General features: G+C 56.8%; 6 protein-coding genes across 6 annotated transcripts in view; 1 reads left to right on the forward strand and 5 right to left on the reverse strand.

Moving 5' to 3' along the window:
• VDBG_03862 (conserved hypothetical protein) overlaps positions 1–1028 on the reverse strand; it is a gene marked incomplete at both ends in the record, with an annotated part of 2200 nt that extends 1172 nt beyond the window's left edge. The window contains 3 exons of the mRNA XM_003005863.1: positions 228–402; positions 708–770; positions 1015–1028. Coding sequence (XP_003005909.1) covers positions 228–402; positions 708–770; positions 1015–1028 — 252 coding nt within the window. The remainder of the gene's footprint in view (positions 1–227; positions 403–707; positions 771–1014) is intronic.
• Positions 1029–1943: 915 nt separating this feature from the next.
• On the reverse strand, positions 1944–4110 carry VDBG_03863 (transmembrane and coiled-coil domain-containing protein; the record flags this gene model as incomplete). Its single annotated transcript, XM_003005864.1, has 2 exons — positions 1944–2859; positions 2918–4110. The coding sequence occupies 2 exons, from the start codon at positions 4108–4110 to the stop codon at positions 1944–1946; spliced, it is 2109 nt and encodes a 702-aa protein (XP_003005910.1).
• A 644-nt stretch (positions 4111–4754) lies between these two features.
• Positions 4755–7172, reverse strand: VDBG_03864 (nucleolar complex protein; the record flags this gene model as incomplete). Its single annotated transcript, XM_003005865.1, has 1 exon — positions 4755–7172. The coding sequence occupies one exon, from the start codon at positions 7170–7172 to the stop codon at positions 4755–4757; it is 2418 nt and encodes an 805-aa protein (XP_003005911.1).
• A 507-nt stretch (positions 7173–7679) lies between these two features.
• On the forward strand, positions 7680–8592 carry VDBG_03865 (vacuolar protein sorting-associated protein; the record flags this gene model as incomplete). Its single annotated transcript, XM_003005866.1, has 3 exons — positions 7680–7763; positions 7859–8095; positions 8197–8592. The coding sequence occupies 3 exons, from the start codon at positions 7680–7682 to the stop codon at positions 8590–8592; spliced, it is 717 nt and encodes a 238-aa protein (XP_003005912.1).
• A 146-nt stretch (positions 8593–8738) lies between these two features.
• Positions 8739–10136, reverse strand: VDBG_03866 (mitochondrial inheritance component mdm12; the record flags this gene model as incomplete). Its single annotated transcript, XM_003005867.1, has 1 exon — positions 8739–10136. The coding sequence occupies one exon, from the start codon at positions 10134–10136 to the stop codon at positions 8739–8741; it is 1398 nt and encodes a 465-aa protein (XP_003005913.1).
• Positions 10137–10713: 577 nt separating this feature from the next.
• Positions 10714–18159, reverse strand: VDBG_03867 (1-phosphatidylinositol-3-phosphate 5-kinase FAB1; the record flags this gene model as incomplete). Its single annotated transcript, XM_003005868.1, has 4 exons — positions 10714–10813; positions 10867–14017; positions 14093–14329; positions 14388–18159. 4 exons carry the CDS (start codon positions 18157–18159, stop codon positions 10714–10716), a joined length of 7260 nt encoding a protein of 2419 aa, XP_003005914.1.
• Between the last annotated feature and the right edge of the window lie 289 nt (positions 18160–18448).

Raw genomic sequence — 18448 nt, forward strand, 5'->3', positions numbered from 1 at the left:
GGCGGAAATGTGGTTGGCGATGACCAGTCTTTTTTTCCTTCCGTTCGTCGGCAAGGGCGAAAACCACACAAGGTGGTCGTCGTGTGGAGTTGGGATCTTCCTCTGGCCGGTGTTGTTGGTCTTTTTTGGGGGAAGGGGGTGCGTCTGGGCTTCTGGGTTGGAAAAGATTCTGTTGGTCAGGCGGACAAAGGGCGGAGGTGCGGCGGCTTGGGCGCGACCTGACTTACTCCTGAGACGGGTAGGTCGTACAGGAGAGGGTCCGGCTCGGTGTGTGTCGGGTAGATCTCTTGGTTGGGCGAGGAAGATGGTTCGTTCGTTGGGACGATCAGGATGGGCGACGAGACCGAGTCAGGTTGGGTGGGAGACGAGATGCACAGGCAGAGAGGGAGGAAGAACACAAGACTGAAGCAGAAGAAGAAGGGAAACAGAAGGAAACGACGACGTGGTGGTGTCTGAGGGGATCGTTCGCATGGAAGGAAAAAGAATGAGGTGGCGGAGGAACAGACACGGAAGGGGCGTCTCACGAAATGGGATTCCCATTCCCAGTCCCTGGAGCCGACCCTTCTTTCCCGTAGGTACGTCCCTGTCCCTCGGGGTGGGCGAGGGGGCCCTGTCAAGCCTGGGTCTGTCTGTCAGGCCCGTGTCTGTCTGTCATGCCCGCTGGCTGCTATGTGCGCTGGCTGCTGCTCATGTACCTGGGTACTTACTGACCAATCCCTTTTACCGACCTGGCCTGCGACCGCCCTCCCGCACGCAGCGGCGGGGGTCGGCTAGTTGTACAACGAACTAAGGTACCTTACGAGGCAGGCAGGCAGGACACCTAGACAGGCAGGGAGGTACCTGGGCAGGCAGCTGGCAGGCGTCGTACCGGGTACCAAGTACCGGGCACCCCCCTGTGCCCCCGTCGTCCAGCGTTGTCCAGTGGAGCGGCCCCGCCAAGGCTGCTGGCGTCTATCCGGCAGGGTGCCTCGACCGCTGGTAGTCACCTATTAACTACAGTACCTCGATACCTACCTCGATATCGACATGCTCCCAGAGGGGAAAACGAGACTATGTGGAGGAGCCCCTCAGGTGGCGGCGAGACGGCAGAGCGGTACAAGTGCCTTGGGCTGTTTCCCTCCCCCTCCTTCGATGGAAATGGGGCAATATGGTGATCGATGAACTGAACAGACAAGACTACCCATCCACCAGAACAGCCACGTCGAGGGCCTGGGCCACGGGATCGTCCGAGAGACCTCCTCTCCGGGGTTGTCATCGCATGCATCTGACGGGACCAAGTAGAAAGGGACGAGGTGGGCACAGCAAAGGGTGAGCCACATGTGCGAAGGTCGGCGATCACGTACTTCCAACCCGCCCATTCTGCTCTGATTTTTCTGATCGGGTGCATTCATCCTCGGGCCCCCCTTTGTGGCCGTCGGCTCGATGCGATGCTGACCCCAAAACACCTGAAAATACCCAAGCACCTTCGTTCGCTCCAGACCGCAAGACTGCTGGCGACCAACCACGTTGCCTACCCGCCCTCCCCTTCCCACCTGGCACCGCAACAACTGAATTAGCCTGTGGTTTTCTATGGACCCTGCAGCACGCCACGTCCGGAGCGCGCGTTGGTTCTCTGTCAATGAGAGTAGTCGGCCCAGGACGAGTGTTTGTCATGCCATGACCTTACTTAGTGGAGAGGGTATCACTAGCCACCATCGTGAGCTGGAGTAAGGGTCGAGACTGTGCTTCGATGTAGAGATTGGCCTTGGGCCTTCGCCACATCGTACGTAGACCATCACTTTAACTAGGGTGGGCAGATTCAATAGTGCATCATCTCATTTGCCGGAACTTTCCTCGATCATGAACCATGAGCTTACCCGGGGTAAGCAAGATAGGCATAAATATATATAAGTCATCGGTCATGCTCCCTGTCACCCCAATATGTATGTCTCCATCGCCAAAAATCAAGGCTTGCGCCGCTCGGGCAAGTCCTGCTCCGCGAGTGGCTCCACGTGTTTCATCCCTGCCGTGCCCAAGTGGAGAGGGTCTTCTTTCCTGTCCGAAGCCCACGGAGGCGGCGATGTCGTCCCGCCGGCGCCCGTCTCGGTCTTCCTCCTCGGAGGCAGAGGGGGCGACGGCTCGTCCTCCTTCGCGTCCTGCTCACCACCATCACCGCCACCAGTCTTCGGCTTCTCGCCCTGGATGGCGCGCGCCTCCTCAGGCATGTCATCCGGCTGCGCCTGCTTGGCGCGCTCAATGTCTTTGTCTCGCTCAATCTCGCCCTCGCCGTCCTTGACGTCGGGGAAGCCGCACTTGGTCAAGACCTGCGCGATCAGGTCCGGGTAGCGGAGGTGGCCCGCCACGTCTTTGCTGAGATCCAAGTTCTCGAGGCCGTCGACGCCCTCGATGGGCTGGAGGCCCGCGACGCCGAGTTGCAGCGATGTGGCGCGGTACATGAAGCCCAGGATGTAGTCGTTCTCCGAGTAGACGTTGAAGATGCGGCCCGCGACCACGGTACGGAGAACCTGCCACTGCTCCGTGTCGGACGGCGTCGGCGCGCCGATGAGCACGACCGAGTCGACAAGACCAAAGGCCCGTCGCTGGGCGAGCGTCTTGAGGCACGAGTGAATGGCGCGGGCTCCCAGAGAGTATCCGATCAGGGTGACAGGCCGCTCGCCCTGCGCGCGGTTGATGAGGGCATCCGCGAGGACACGGCCTGCCTTTTCAGAGCGATTGCGCGCAAGGTTATAAGGGTTGTCGATGTTGGAGGCTGTCCCGAGAAGGTAGGCAGGCCAGAGGACGGCCGAAAGCGACACGAGAACCGTGTTCTTGAGGATCTCCAGCTTGACGTACTTCCAGGGCGTAGCTCTTGACCAGGTCCTCAAGCGAGGCACCCAAAGCAATGAGAGCCTTTCATCTCATATCGCAGTGCGAAGACCTCCGACTCGTCGCCCCAGGACCTTCCATAGGCTTCGTTACGGCTACTTCATTCTCGAGCCATCCGTTGATGCCGATCGTGACTCTCAGGCGGCGCGTCTTCTTCTCGTCCGATGTCGCCTCTTTCGCATCCTGTCCGTATTCCTCCTTGAGGGGCAAGAAGCGGAAGTCCTCCACCTCCTTTGCGTACTGATCCATCATCTCACCCGTCATCTTGGCACCGTAGGCACCAAACAGAGCACCGACGAGCGCACCGTTGGCCCAGAAAATGCCCAGGAAGGACGCCACACCGCCGAGCCCGACGCTGCCCATAATCCCGCCGATCACTCCCGCGACGGCAGGGGCTGCAAGACCACCCGTGACACCGATGACGGCCGCGCCAGCCACGGATGCCAGACCGACTTTCCAAAACCGAGAGGACTGGTTGTTCTGACGCCGCTTCGTCGCCTCAGCCTCGCCAGACATGGCCGATGCCGCAGCGGCGCTCTTGCTGGTGGTTCCGTCCTCGCCCTTGGCGGTAGAGGCTTCGACGAGATACTTGGCGATCTCTGTCTCCTCCGTGATGAGCACGGCGAGAGGAAGACCAAAGGATGACGCAAGGTGTAGAACAAGCACGCGCGAGTGGGCCGCGTAGTTGCCCGTCGACAGCACGACCAGCAGCATCGAGCTCAGCAGCTCACGCCTGTCCTCGACAGGCAGGGCGGTGAGGCTCGTCGGCACCGGCTGGTAGTGCTTCTGAAAGGTGGCCACGTCCTTGGCGTTTGTCGTGGACGAGTTCTCCGTGTCGCCGAGGGTGATGAGGTCTTCTTCGTCGCCAGACGACGCGGCCTTCATCTTGGCGACCTCGTCCTGGCGATTTTTGCGGGCCTCGAGCACCTTCTTGTCCTCCTTGGCGGACGTGATTTCTTTGAGCTTCTTCAGAATCCCCTGGCGCCAGTCGCCAAAGTGCTCGAGGGCGTCTTGTCGGATGGAGGAGAGCTCCGATGCGTGCCGGCCTGCCAGCTTGCGCTGCTTTTGCTGCTGCTCCCACTGGGCGACTGACGGCCAACCTCCATCATGTCGATCATTGCCGGTGGGGTCTATCTCTGATCTCATGAGTCTCATAATATCTTCAATCAGCGTGTAGAATTCGCGCCGCCTGGTGTCATCGAGGACGACCAGGATCTGGCGGGGATCCGCAGCCAGAGGTGCCATGGTGGGGTGCTGCTATGTGCCAGGCGCTCGGAGACTGGTTTGTACACCAGACTGATCTGCTACTTGAAGTTTCCAGATATGTAGCTGTTGAGAGAGAATGGCAGGCAGGAGATGATGTGCGGGATATAAGGCCAGGCTGTTTGTCTCCAGTGACTGTTGGTTGATGTGAGAGAGGCAGCCTTGCCTTCCCATTCGAGCTGCGGCGCAGTATGCGGCAGCTTCCTACGTCACGGCAATGACGAGGGCCGGAGGCTGTGACCACAGCCTTAACACGGCGCTAAAAGTAGGTTCATTTGGGCGGATCCCCAGGGGCCCTACAGCATGTGACACCCCTGATGCTAGCGGTGCAACACCGCCGTCTCCAGCAGTATCACTGCCAAAATAACCGCTGGTGAATGATGGACGCACAACGAGTCGTTGCTGGCAGCTGGCTGATGATGCAATGAGCCAACCAAGTACATAATGTCAAACGAGATCCTATGAGTGGCTTCGCATGAACAGTCGATAGCTTCATAGCTCCATCGCGTTATACCAACATCAGACCAAGTCACGAACAGCGTGATGAAAAAAAGGTACACGATTAAACGCCAGAGGTATACCGGGAACAAGACATCTAAACGATACATCCTCGTGGAGAATCAAGCCTACTCATCGTCCTCGTCCTCATCATCCTCGTCCATCAGCTCATCCGCATACTCCTCCTCATCCTCCTCCTCCTCCTCTTCCTCGGGCTCGTCAACATCACCCCTCTCCTCTTTCCTCCGCCTATCGTCCTCTCGCCTTGCCTCCTCCATCATCTTGAGCTTCTCCGCCCGCAGCTTGCGCTGCACGGCGACAAACGCCCCGATCGGCGTCTTCTCCCACTCGAGGTCCCGCAGGAAGTTGTCGACCTGGGCGCGGTCCTTGGGCGCAAAGTCAACCTGGGCGCGGCGCTGCTCGATGAACTTGGCATTGGCCTCGATCTTCTGCACGAGCAGCACAATGGCGCTGCCGAGCTTGCCGTTCTGGTTGCCGCGCTGGGACTTCTTCGAGCTGGCGCCCTTGTCGCCGCGGCGTGCCTGCTTGAGCCAGCGTTTGAGCTGGATGACGACGGGGAGGGCCATCTCGGGGAAGGCAATGTTCTTGGCCCAGAGCGCGAAGAATTCGGCAAACAGCTCGACGACCTGCTCGCCGACGCCGTCCTGGTAGACGCGCGTGCGGAGGTAGGCCTTGGGCGCCTTGAAGGCGACGCGGAAGTCGAGCGGCTTGAGCGACGCCGCCTTGGGGGCGCGCTTCATCTCGGCCGACTCGAGGACCTCGAGGATGGGAGCGGCCAGCGGAATGTACGTGTTGGTGGCGCGCGAGATGCGCAGCAGCGAGCGGATGAGGTGGAAGCGGAGAGGGAAGAAGGTGGCGGTCGGGATGAGGCGCGTGGCGCCCAGGGTCACCTGAACGAGGGGGTAGACGAGGAGCTTGAGCTGCGACGGCTTGCCGGCCTCGGCCTCGGTCAGCGGCGTGCAGTGCTGGGCGAGCATGGTGGACCAGAAGTCGAGCGAGTGCGTGTACTGCCAGTTGTAGACGACCTTGAAGGCGGCGTCCTTGTTGTTCACGATGCTGTTGCGGAGGTGAATGGCGAGCTGGCGGATAAAGGTAAAGGCCGTCGTGTAGCCGACGTTTTGGTCGATGCCCCAGAGCTCGGCCGCAGAGTTCTTCATGAGGTTAATGCCCTGAATGGTGTTGGCGTTGGTGACACGGGAGCCTTGAACGAGACCCTGGTAGACGGCCTTGAGGACGACCTCGCGGAGGCCGGCATCGCCGATGACCATGAGCTTGCGTAGCACGAGGAAGGCGGTAATTCGCGTAGCCTCGGAGGAGGCGGGCCGCGCCCAGAAGTTGACGATGCACTTGATGAGCGCCTTGAGCAGCTTGCGGAAGGAGAGCAGGTAGGGGAGAAGGGGCTCGAGAGCACCAATCGTCAGCTTGAGGGTCGCGTCGTCGGACAGAGTGCCGAGGAGGTGGATGATGGAGGCTGTGTACGTCTTGAGCATGATGGACAGCGTCTGGAACTTCTTCGTCTCGGTGGAAACATAGACCTTGCCGGCAGCCGACTCCTTCGAGGGCAGGTGGTGGGCGATGACCTCGGGGATCTGGCGCAGGGCGACGATGAGAATGTCGTGAAAGACCTGGGGGCTGTTGATGGTGTAGCGGTTGTTTTTGCCATCCTCGGCATCGTCCTCGTTCAGATGCGCGGCGCACTTGAAGGCCAAGACGACCTGACGAGCAGCACGCAACGACTTCTTCTCGACAATGAGCTCCTTCCACTTGGCAACCATTTCGCGCGTGAGCTCGTTGTCAGCTGCTGTCGCCTCGTCGTCTTCAGACACATCCTTCTTGTTCTTCTTCTTGTTGTTGTCCTTCTTACGCTTCTTCTTGGGCTGGTCGTCATCGGAGGCGTCACTGCCGGCGCTCAGGTCGTCAATCTCGGCCATGTCGGCGTTCTCGTCAAAGTCGAGGGCCTCGGGGTCGTGCTCCTTGAGGAACTTGTAAAACGAAGGGTCCTTCTTGGCGAGGTCGTCCATGGCCTTTTTGCTCATCTCGCCGTCCTCGGCGTCCAGCTCCATGTCGCTGTCGTCAGCACCATCCTCGCTGTCGCTGACGACGGGCTGGTCCTCTAGGGACATGTCAGACATTCCCTCGTCCTCGGAGCCGGCCTGCTCCTCGTCATCGTCGTCGGCTTTGGGCGCCTTGGCCTTGCCGTTGGGCGCATCGCGTTTCCTCTTGCCCAGCTTGCCGCCCTTGGGCGCCTTGTCGATAATGTCCTCAAAGCCGCCCTTGAAGAAGTCGTCGACGCTCATGGCGCTGACGTTGGCATCCTTCTTGTTCGAATGGGGCTTGGGGGCGCCCTCCTCCTTGGGGCCTTTGAAGAAGCTCGCATCTTCCCTCGTCTTCTTGCCAGCCTTTTTCGCCTGGAGAGCGTACCGCTGCTTGACCTTTGCGTCCTCCTTGCGTTTCTTCAGGACGCCGGAGAGATGGTTCTTCTCGAACTTTTTCGTGGCCTTGAGCTTCTTCTTCGAGGGAGGCATGATGGGCGACTGGTGCTTGCTCGAAGTGTGGTGGTCGTGTTCGAGCTGCGACGGTCGATGGAGTCGATCGAAGCTGGCTGTCTAGGCAATTGGCGGGACAAGCAGCGGACCAAGTTCATTTTTTTTCTTCGCGATAACGATAAGGAGCCTCTTTTTGGGCGTTGGCTCGGTTTGGACGAACATGAACTTATCGATAACGATAAGCGCGCGTGCGGGCCTTCGAGCTCTGAGCTCGGCGCAGGCGGGGTCACTCCTCTCAGTGGCCTCAGCGGTCCAGTGCTCTGGAAAGCCGCTGGAGCTGTGCTCCTCCTCGCTGCCCCTCGTGACGTTGGTGCGACCAACATCCAAGATCTCTCCCCCCCCCCTCCTTCAGTCCACACCTGGCATGCCCAGGCAGCAGTACCAGCACCAGCAACCCCGAGACACCATTGAGGGTCATCAAAACGAGCTTCTCTTCTTCGGCCACCTCACCATGACGCGCCTGAGGATACAACTCGAGCCGCAAACATGAACCCCCGGCAAGCCTATGCGCCGACGCCGCATAGCTACATCCCGAATACCACCCTCTCTGCCACAATCAACCTCGATGAGGTATGTGTTCCCCCCTCCAAAACGGCCAAGCTTCCTCTGGGCCGAGTCTGGACCAGTCGCGATGAATCTAATGTCTAACGTCTAACGTCTCCCAGGAAGTCAAGCTGACCGAGACACGCGCCGAGCGCGACCTTCAAGACTCCCTCGCCGAGATCTTCAGCATCATCGTCACCCTCGACGAGCTCGAAAAGGCCTTCCTCAAAGATGCCGTCCCCGAGGCCGACTACACGGAGATTTGCGAACGCTCGCTGAAGCAGTACAAGTCCATCCTGACCGACGAGACGGTCGCCACTGCTTTCGTCGGGCTCGAAGAATTCAAGGCCGAGTGGGATGTATGCCTACCCTGACTCTCCTGCCCCCCCTGTCTCATGCTGGTCGCCCCTCTACGAAGGAAAAAAACACGGCTGACGTGTCTTGTTTCTCCTCTTTGCAGCTCGAAGTCCCCCGCGCAACAGAGCGCATTCGTGTCGGCATGCCCTCGACGACCGTGACCGCCTCCTCTGGCTCGGCACCCGCGCAGGCCCCGGCGCCCGGCAACACGACGAGCGGCGCCCTCATTCTCGAGGCGACGCAGGAGTTCATCACCTTCCTCGATGCCGTCAAGCTCGGCCTGTTGAGCAAGGACCAGCTCCACCCGCTGCTCTCCGACGTCATCCAGTCCGTCAACAAGGTCACCGACCGCGACTTTGACAACCGCGGCAAGATTGTCCAGTGGCTCATCACGCTGAATCAGATGAAGGCCACCGACGAGCTGAGCGACGCGCAGGCGCGCGAGATTGAGATGGATATTCAGCAGGCGTACCAGGGCTTCAAGAGCACCCTGACATAGATAGCTACATAGAGCGGGCACGGCGGCGTGGACCATGTCAATTTGCGCCCTCCATTTCTCCATCACTTCACTGAGCGTATCTGTCCTATCCATGCTGTTCTGTGTCTCTGCGAATCGACTGCTGCACTCGTGACCACGGGGGCGGCCTAGACGAGAAAGGTCCAGAAGCTGGGATACACGAATTCGTTCTCGAATATCCTCCTCACCTGCTCCAGCACAAACCTCTCCACCTTGCCCACGTTCTTGAGGCTCTGTTTGCCGCTCTCGCGGAGCCCAATCTCGCTCTCGACCCGTATCTCTTGCAATAGACCCCCGAATCGCCTCTTCTCGCCCGCCGCGCCGCGCCGGGCCTGCCCGTGGTCGTCGTCTTCGTCATCGTCGTCATCATCATCCTCCGGCAGCCCCACAGCCGTGATGGCGTCCTCGGGACTCAGGAAGCAAAAGTGCAGTCGCTTGCGTATGTGCGCCGCGACGCCCACGCCGTCAAAGGTCAGCCCCGTGACGGAGAGCTGCACGGGGATCCCGACAAAGCTGGGCATCGGGTAGTCGAGCAGGATCTCGGCCGTGAGGCGCAGCCGCACGTCGCCGGCGTAGCGGATGCGGAAGACGGCCTGCAGGTCGTCGGGCCGGGGCTCGCGGAAGCGAGGCGGCGGGTCGTCCGCCCTCGCCTTGACGGCGGCGAGAACTGCTGGTTCCTTGCTGGCCCGTTGGTCCCCGTCGTCGCCCTCTTCGTCGATGGCGCAGGCAGGATCGCGCGTCGGGGGTCGGGACGTGCCGACGGATGTGGGTGCCAGGGTCGAGACGGACGACTTCTCGCGCAGGAAGTGATTTGCGGACGACAGAGGATGGGGGTTCTGCGGCGTCAGCGGGGCAAAGGCAGGCGCCATGTCGGACAGGACGGAGGACTGGGATGGGTTGCGGCTATGGCTGGGGTAGGTCGGGGTGCCGCGGAGCGGGGAGGGCCCTGGCGAGGAGACGGCCGAGGCGTCCATCCAGCTGTTGCCACCTCCAGCGACGGCGGCCAGTGGTGTGTGGGTGCCTGACCAGCCGGAGCCGAGGTGGCTTTGAAAGTAATGCAGATTGGAGGCGCCGCTGAGAATGCCTGGTGTCGAAACGCCGAGAAAGGGGCTCGTGAGGTCGCCAGCCATGAGGCCCCGCGAAGGTGAGCTCGCGCCGTGGTTGTGGAATCTTGAAGGAAGATGCGCGCTGCTGTCGCGCTGGTGGCTCTCGTGCTGATGTTGATGCCTCCTTGCCGCCGCCGCTCTCAGCTCCTCCGCTGCATCATTGTCCTGGCCATCGTCTGAATCGTCGTCGTCATAATCTTCATTCTCCTCGTAAAAGTCTGGTAAAGGGTCGGTAATGTCTTTGAGCTCGAGTTTCGGCGGTATGGAGCCGAACTCAAAGTCGTGAACCGTCACTGACTTGATGAAGCGCGGCAGCTGGACTGCTTGGAACTTCTCGTGGATGAAATCGCGGATGCGAAGCGCGAGCGCCTCGCCGTCTGGGCCCGACGTGAGGGTCTCCCAGTTGAGATCTACTGACATGAGGCGCTTCTGAAAATACGAGACAGACCGAGAAGAGAAAGAGCGCGCAGTGGCTCGAAGGACTGTGGGTATTTCGGTTTGGTGAGATAGATGTGATGATGGAATGAGGTTGAAGTTGAGGTTCAACTTTAGTGGGTCCTTCCTCTCCATCGACTGTGCCTGTCAACGACCAACAACCGCAGGCTGAAAGGGGGCTCCAAGCAACCTCTATCATAGAGAGGCCCTGACTATCTTCGCAAATCTGGTCAATACAAATACCGGGAATCAACGTGCTCTTTATTAAGCAAGTGAGCTCCGGAGAGCCGACTTCTCTCGAAAAAAAAGTCATAGTCATCGATCAGAGTCTTCATCAAACAGCTGAAATGACAGAATTACGTATGGCTGCCACAGTTACCATTGTGAGCAACATTACTCTTGTCCAGGTCCAACTCCCACGCCGCCGATGCCCTGTACCTAACCGCCAGTCCATTTGCTATGCTAAACGCCTTCACTGAAATAACTCGTCGCTGGCCGTGATTTGTGCCGCCAACAGCCTCTCACTCATTCTCCGGTCATCATCAGGGCCTCCAATCAGTTCCTACTCTGGGTTGCCGTCGTTCTCAAACCGTGGCCGGACCGTGTTGGCCAGATGCGGTGCCCCAAACTGGTGCCAGCAATTGGGTGCTTGCAAGATGTACCTATATCACCAGTTAACACGCCAGATCATGATCGAGCCGTCGGGTCGACATACCTCGCCATGGCCTCTCGGAATCGTGACTTGTATTCCTTCGGACTCGTCACAGTGGGACGATTCCTTCCTCCACCCACGAACCCGCGATCCTTGATCCAACTCTCCAATTTCTTGTCCCAGGTATACGTGCGGATGCAGTCGATAATGCCGACGACGAGTTCCTTCTTGACCTCGTCAACGGCAACCATCAGCGAGTAGTCCATGACGTTCTGCCGCGCAAGGAACAACGTGTCGTTCCACACTGACGCACGGAGAAGTTTCTTCGAATGCTCTCGCGCGAATAGGGGTGATTCGTATATGAACTCAACCATGTTCTCGTCCAGCAGGACCTCGTTCTGCTCGCCTGTCGATTGAATTTTGCGGTTGCGCATGGATCCCTTGAGATCAAAGATCCGACTCGGCGCACGGTCATAGAACAGGTTTTCCATGACCAGCAAATCTAACTTGATCTCGACACCTGTCACTGGGTTCTTGATGATGATCTGGAAGAATCCCAGCATCTTTGCAATGACCGAAGGTAGATCGTGGAAGAGCGCTTCTGCCATGATGCCGAAGTACGCTGGCGCAAACCGGAGGAATGCTGCCGTTTCGATTGGAGACAGAGCCTTACACACGAGACGGTCGTCAAGCGTCTTGAGAAACACGGATTTTGTCTTGCCACCCTTTGAATCCCACTTGAGGCAGCGAGACAACGACTCAACGATGCGATCTGACGCGCCGCACTTGCGCCGCAATGCATCAAACTGTTCGGCGTAGAAAATCTTGCACATCATCGTAGCCGTACCTTCCTTGAACTGGTACTTCAGATGCGTGCCCGTGGCCCTGAGCAGGCTTTTCTCCAGGTCGGCCTCGACAAACTCTCCGCCTGTGTCCGATATGCCCGATGACTTGGCATCAGTACTGCCTGCCTCGTAGCCCTTCTGAATGGCGATCTGCCATTGCTTGCGGATATCGGCGAGCTTGCCTAGATAGTCATCCGAGCTCATTGCAAAAGCAATGACAGAGCTGGGTTCGTCTTCTCTAACAATTACATCTGAGTCGATGAAAATGTGATCGCTAGGGTTGACGGGATAATCGAGAATCGGCCAGCCACTTGCAGAGCGTTCGGCCCAGAAGTTGGTGAGGAGCTTCATCAGACTCTTCTTCTGGTGCTTGGGCAGTTCGAGGGGAATGTCTGTGCTGGGCTCTAGAGCATCTGCCAGCTCTTTAACGTCAGGTAGAATGTCGTCCAGGCTTCGCTCATTGTCACTTCCTCCGCACTCTTCATCCGACCCCCCTACACTATGATTGACAGTGCCAGTGTCGTCCGTCTCGCCACCAGTGTGCCCATCATCATGTGGAACTGGAGGCGTCTTCTCTAGCGACGGCTCTGATACGTCCAACCTTGCGGCTGGCGTCACAGGTGCCGTCTGCGCAGTCCTGAGCATGGGCGTCGTTGCGCTGCTTTCGAAATCGTGGCCACCTTCGTCTGGGCCCTCGTAGTCTGACGGCTCAAGCTCCTGCACGGCATCGTCAACATCGTCATAAACCTCTACAATGGGCTTGGTCGATGTGCGTGGTAGGAAGGCACGTGGCTGACGTGCAGCGCGCTTCTTCTTGTCTTCTCGAATTCTTTCTTTCTCGAACTCGCGACTGAGTTGCTCGAAATGCTTGGCAATGGCAAAAACCTTGGATTCCTTCTTCTTGTGAACGAATCGGGGGATTGACGATTGAGCAGTCTTCTTGTGGCCTCGCACACCTCCCAGGCCTAGTCGCTCAGAGAGCTTCTTGTCGACCTTGAAAGAAGATTCCGTTTCAGAAGCTTCAGCCAGTGTTTTAGGATCTTTTTGAAGCATCGACTTCCCAATGCCTGACTGCACCTTTTTCAAAGTGTGGATGGGCTGTGAAGCTGCTCGAATCATGGGCGGTGACACTGCCATTCCCGCTCTACGGGATGATCCGCGGTCCGCCCGGGGGGTCTCGGGGACATGATCAGACGTTGGCGTCTCTGCACCTAGAGCCTGGTGTTCACGTCTCAGCTGCTCAATCTTCTCGGAAAGCGAAACACCACCGGGCTGGTTGTCAAGCTGGACATGGTTAGCAAAGCCGGTCGCAAATGACTCCGTCGGGGCCACCTCCTTGGCTGGCTCTGCTGAAGGGGTCGTATCGGTATTTGTGCCCATTGTGGAGAGGGGTGGCCTTGTCGTGGATGGAGATGTCGGTGTTGCCAGGTCGAGAGGCTCGACTCTTTCCAAAACTTGCTCGGTTGGCGCATCAAGATCTTCCTGTTGAGCCTTCTCGGCGGCATTGTCATCTGCCAAGTCAGTACTTCCGCCCAGACTAGGGTCGCTGAAGTCTGTTGGCTGCGTGGTCTTGTCGTCGGTATCCGAAAATGTCTGTGACGGTGGCTCTCCGGTGTCGACAGTCGATATGCTCCCTTCAGTTGACGCAACGGACTCTTTTGATTCATTGTCTGTGAAGATTTTCTTCAGCTGCAGCATCGTCAACTGCCGCAAGTCCTTATCGGCCAAGAAATCGGCCTCGAACTGGTTGAACGCAGTATCCCATTCTCCGGCATATTCAAGCATCTCCCTCACGATCGGATTGAAGGGGATGACTTCATAATACTTTGAGTTGACATAAGCATCTTGAAGCCGTCGAATCACGGCAACCTGGTCGTCTTGAGCTTTTTTCGTGAGCCTGTCGACCTCGATCCTGCAGGATTCGGCCTTTTCTGGCAAGACACTATCGACCCTAATTGTCTTGATTCGGACTTTGACAGATGTCATGAAACGAATCCACCTGGACTCGATCTTACTGAAGATTTGGTTCTTCAGCTTTAAGTCGTTGTCGACTTTCCAAGTGATTCGGGCTCGAGGTACAATAATCTCTAGCAAGTCAATGGGGTCATAATGGATCCGGACCCAGGTCTCGCGGAATTGGAAGAGCCTGATGTGGTCGCGGTGGTGGTCGTGGAAACACTCTGTGTTCTCGTGAAGTTTGAGGCCCTTGCTCCAAAAAAGGAGCTCCAGGTATTTTCCGAAAGAGTACTTCCATGTGCTGTCTGACATGGGCATCGTAGGAGAGTCCCTCTTGCATACCTTGCAGTAACTCCACATCGTGATGTCGTCAGTCACGAATTTTGGCTTTGTGGCTGCGGGCTCGATGAAGACTGTGATGCGTGATTCATCGTGGACATAAGTCCGATGATGCTCAGTCATTTTGCGGTCACAACCATTCGACGTACAGATCGAGTCTTTGCTGAGACATAGATCTTCAATATACTGACCCAGAGTACAGTCAGGATCCATGCTGCCACTTTGGTCCATGTGCTCGTCGTAAAACGCAATGGCAATTAGTCCAGGCTCAGCACACGGAATCTTTGTCTCGGTGCAGATGACAGAGTACAGGACAACAATGTTCCTGGTGAGATAAGGATCGAATAAAGTCAAGGTTCCTTGGATGTAATTCTCCATTGTCGTGTCTGTGTCTGGTAGTTGTGGAGCGCCTTGTCGTACTCAGCATCGTGACGCATGAAGTACCTCCATAATCTGCCGAGGGCGCCTTCTGGCCGATTTCATGGACCATCTCAGGCTTGATGAGCTGAAACTTCTGTGATCTCTTCTCAGAATCTGCCTGTTCCTCAATGACGTCTTGGTCCCGTAGACGCTTGAGATACACTAGCCTCCGCTCTTGTTCTCGCGCCTTCATCAACAAGTGTGGCTGCGCAAATCGTACAAAAGGGGAAGCTGATAGGATCTTGGTTTCGTATCTGGCTACCATATCGCTGTAATAGGTCGGCATTGGGACGTCCTCAGGTACGTGCGTGTCGGCAGCTTCAGTGGCAACATGCGAGGCATGGAGAGAGACAGTCCGTACGGGCTCCGCCGGTCGCTGCTCTTCCGTTTGATCAGAGTGCGCTCCTGCTGATCCGGTAAAAGAAACACTCTGACTTGTCTGCGACGGCGGCTCAGACTCCATTGGGGATGTCTGGGATGCAGTCGATCCAAGTCGGCCCGTCTCGCCTGACATGCTCATTGATCTTGAGCTGTCATCGGTTTGCGGACGAATAGATGATTGTAGGGACGGGAGCTCGCCCTCTGATGGCAACTGAATGAATTCATCCCGCATGAGACACGTTTCGAGCTTCAGGTTGTAAACCACATATACCATGAACTCGGTAATCTTCTTCATCCTGGCGAGGACTTGAGTTGAGTCTCCGCGCAAGGCTATCGTGCACCCCAGCTGTTCGGCGCAACCCGAGAGGAAGATGTAGGTCTTTTTTTTTCCAGGATAGCTTTTATTGACATAGGTCTTCACTTCAAAACCAGCTGATCGGCCGGCCTGGTTCTGAAGGGCCAAGCGATCGAGAGAAGTGATGATGTCGGTCTCGGCACATCTTGACACGGCCGATGTGACAGATGGCTTGACGTTGTAGGCCACGGCAATATTGGCTTCGGCTAGATATTGCAAAGCAACACCTGAAACGCCCTTCTCGCACAACAGCACATCAGGTCGCAAGTTGATGATGCGGTTTACCACAACTCTCAGATACTCTTTTTCTTGCTCGATAACAGGCTGTAAGCTCATGAAATGTTGGTGATGGCGCTGATACTCGATTGGGAAGGACACAATAACGATGCGTGGATTGACAATCCGGCGTGGCATGCTTTTGAGGGCCAAATTCTTGGTGAATATGACACCAGATACATAACTGGTATCTCCTGGTTTGCCGCCAGGAATCTTTTTGAGCTTGACGTAGTGACGGATGTCCATGTCATCGCCGGCGCGAATATCAGGCACAACATCGTCAGTGCATTGAAGCAGAATAGGAATCAGTGCCTTCTCCCAAGCAGAGGCGTTGGGTACTTTAGAATCTTCCAAAAGTTGATGGAGTAACTTTCTCACATGCAGCATGCTGGAAGAGTTGAGCTCAACCTGCGGTTCTTTATCTTCTTCCTGCATCGAGTCGCTACGAGTGAGCTTTGTTGCCTCGATCGCTGGATTCTCTGGCGAGAAAATAGTGTCATTAGATATAGTAGGTCCTTTGAGCGCGGATGATTTTGGTCTCGGGGAGCGAAGATAATGTACGTTGCCGCTCACGTTGCTGAGATTGCGCCGGCGAGATGATCGTATATGACCAGCAAGACTACCAAGACCGGTATCGTCGGGGCCGCCGCGACTGGTGAAGCTGATGCCACTGAGACTTTTCTCTCCTCCTCGGAAGCGATGCTTTCTAGTCGCGCCGATGAACGAGCCAAAGTTGCTCTTCTCCCGATCAAAGCTTGAAGGTTGCAGATCGCTGTTCGACATGGTTGCGAACATGCTCATTTGCTCGTCTCCACTTGATTCGTCTGACATGTAATCTGCCAGTTCTGGGTCGATGATGTTGTCTTCGTGAAATGCCGGATACTTTTGTTTGCGCGTCATCTCCTCATTGACGTCCTTGCGGAAAGGAGCAGTATTGTCTGGAATGGGCTTGAATCTCGACCAGAAATTTTGTCTTGAGTGGTGTCTTCGGTGGCCCAAACCTGATGATTGAGGCCTTGCTGCATTGAGTGACTTGAGAGATCGGGAGGAGCTGGGTCTACTGAGCTGCGGGGCGTCGATTTCCAGGATGGCTGATCTCCGATTCGAATCGTCGATTCCAATCCTTCTGGTCGCTGGGATGGCCATCATTGGCGTTGATATAGATCTGGCATCGTCGAGATCCTCCATCCTACCAGCAAAGCTTGTCTCTTCGCCTTCCACATCGACTTCTGTCACCTCGGCCTCAGCCTTGGCATGGTTCGGACGGAAGATGGCAGGCAAGAAAGAGTCGTCCCCTGAGTCGTCCGAGGCACTGTCTTCGACTTGGTTGAGTACCTTGAGACATGGTTTGCAGAGCCTCAAAGTCCCCGACATGGCAAACATTTGGGCTGAAATGATCGATGTGCATTTCGAGTCAAAGATAAAACCGCAAACTCGACAATGATGCTTTCTCCGAAATGCAGAAAACGGCTGCTGGCAAGAGTAACATTCCTTGCAGGTCTCGTCGGCCATCCAGAATTCTTTGCTCAGAATCTGCTTTCGCATCAATCCGAGTTTTGTATTGACCTCTTCTGGAGCTCCCTCATTTCTTGTCGTACCAGGAATGCGCATGGCCCCAGATCTCATCTGTTGAGGCCTCGACTCGTGAGAAAATGATTCATGGTATATCGGAGTGTGCGCCGAGGTGCTGACTGGGCTGGGCTCTGCGGTTCCCTGGTCCATCGAAGAAGTTCTCGAGTGAGCGTAGGCCGGAGACCGAGAACGTGTGATTCTATTGATCACCGCCGGCCGCCTTGGGGCTGATAGCAATGAGCCGCCAGAAGGAGTTCGCACGTGGCGCAGGTCAGTCTTTAAAGAGGGCAGAGATGGTGTGACGGATTTTGTCGGGCTCAAAGGTGTGTCAACACTGCCATCCACGCTGACCACATCATCTTTTCGTGAACGATTGGTACTTTGGCTTTGCGCTCGCTCAGAGGTGGCCTTGAAGTCTTCATAAAGGCTGGCATTCTCTGCTGCGAATATCGGCCCACGCGCATCCGACTTGCTGATGCTACGTCTTCCAGACGACCGCAAAAGAGTATCCTCTGACCGAACAGTCTGCTGACTAGGGTCTCGGTGCACAGAAGCAGGTGCGACATCGGGTGTAACTGCAGTGACAGCCGATGCTTTGGGCATGCTCACAGCAGCGGGTCTGCTCGAAGTGGTAGATCTAGAGGCCGTCATGACAGACATGGCGGTTGATTTAGTAGACATGGGAGTCTGTAGAGGACTGTCTGCTTCGGGCAGGACGGCTCCAGAACTAGAGAGGCTGGTGAGGAGACCATCGGATGGCAGGACTGAACTCGAGCTTGTGCCGGCAGTTTCGCCGCGGTGAAGTGACGCCGTTATTGGTTTGGGAGCCGTGTTTGTAGTTGACGAGCTTTTCTTGGAAGCAATACTGGGGGTGTCCTCGTCCACGTCCGGCATCCTCAAAGGAGCACCTCCCACAGCCTCCTTCAATCTGTTGTACAGCCCACTGAAGCCATTTTGGACCAAGTCCCCGGCGAGTCCCTTATTTTCGGCAATGGGCAAGGTAGATGGGGGTGGACCGAAGTCGTTGAAGGTCGTCAAGGTGTCGCTTTGACTGGCAGAATTATGTATCTTGTTAAGAGTTTGGGCTAGCTGCTCTTTGTCGACTTGTGAAGTAGTCGATATCGAGGCCACAGAGTCGCGTCGAGGCCGTCTCAGGTCGGGGAGTGCCAGCGCCAAACTGGCGGGTGACGAGGGGTTGTTATTGGGAGCCATGTCGACTGGATCGCGGGCAGTCAAAAGGTCGAGCGTGTTGAGGTCATGTTTGATTTCTCATGGCGACAAGGTGCTCGAAGAAACTGAGAGGGTGTATCGCAGAACAGACGACTCCCTGTTTATGGACCAGTCGTAGGAGCGGTAGCGTCGCGAAGCGTGCGAAGCGGTCTGTCGTGAGATTCGGTGGTCTTAGAACTCAGGTACAAGACAATGGGCAATGCCTGGGTCTCTCGACGGTATGAGGATGACGAAAAGAAACGAGGCGCTTTGTTCGTGGAATGTGGCCGTC

Source organism: Verticillium alfalfae, genomic scaffold, assembly GCF_000150825.1.
Source record: "Verticillium alfalfae VaMs.102 supercont1.4 genomic scaffold, whole genome shotgun sequence".
Classification (NCBI taxonomy): domain Eukaryota; kingdom Fungi; phylum Ascomycota; class Sordariomycetes; order Glomerellales; family Plectosphaerellaceae; genus Verticillium; species Verticillium alfalfae.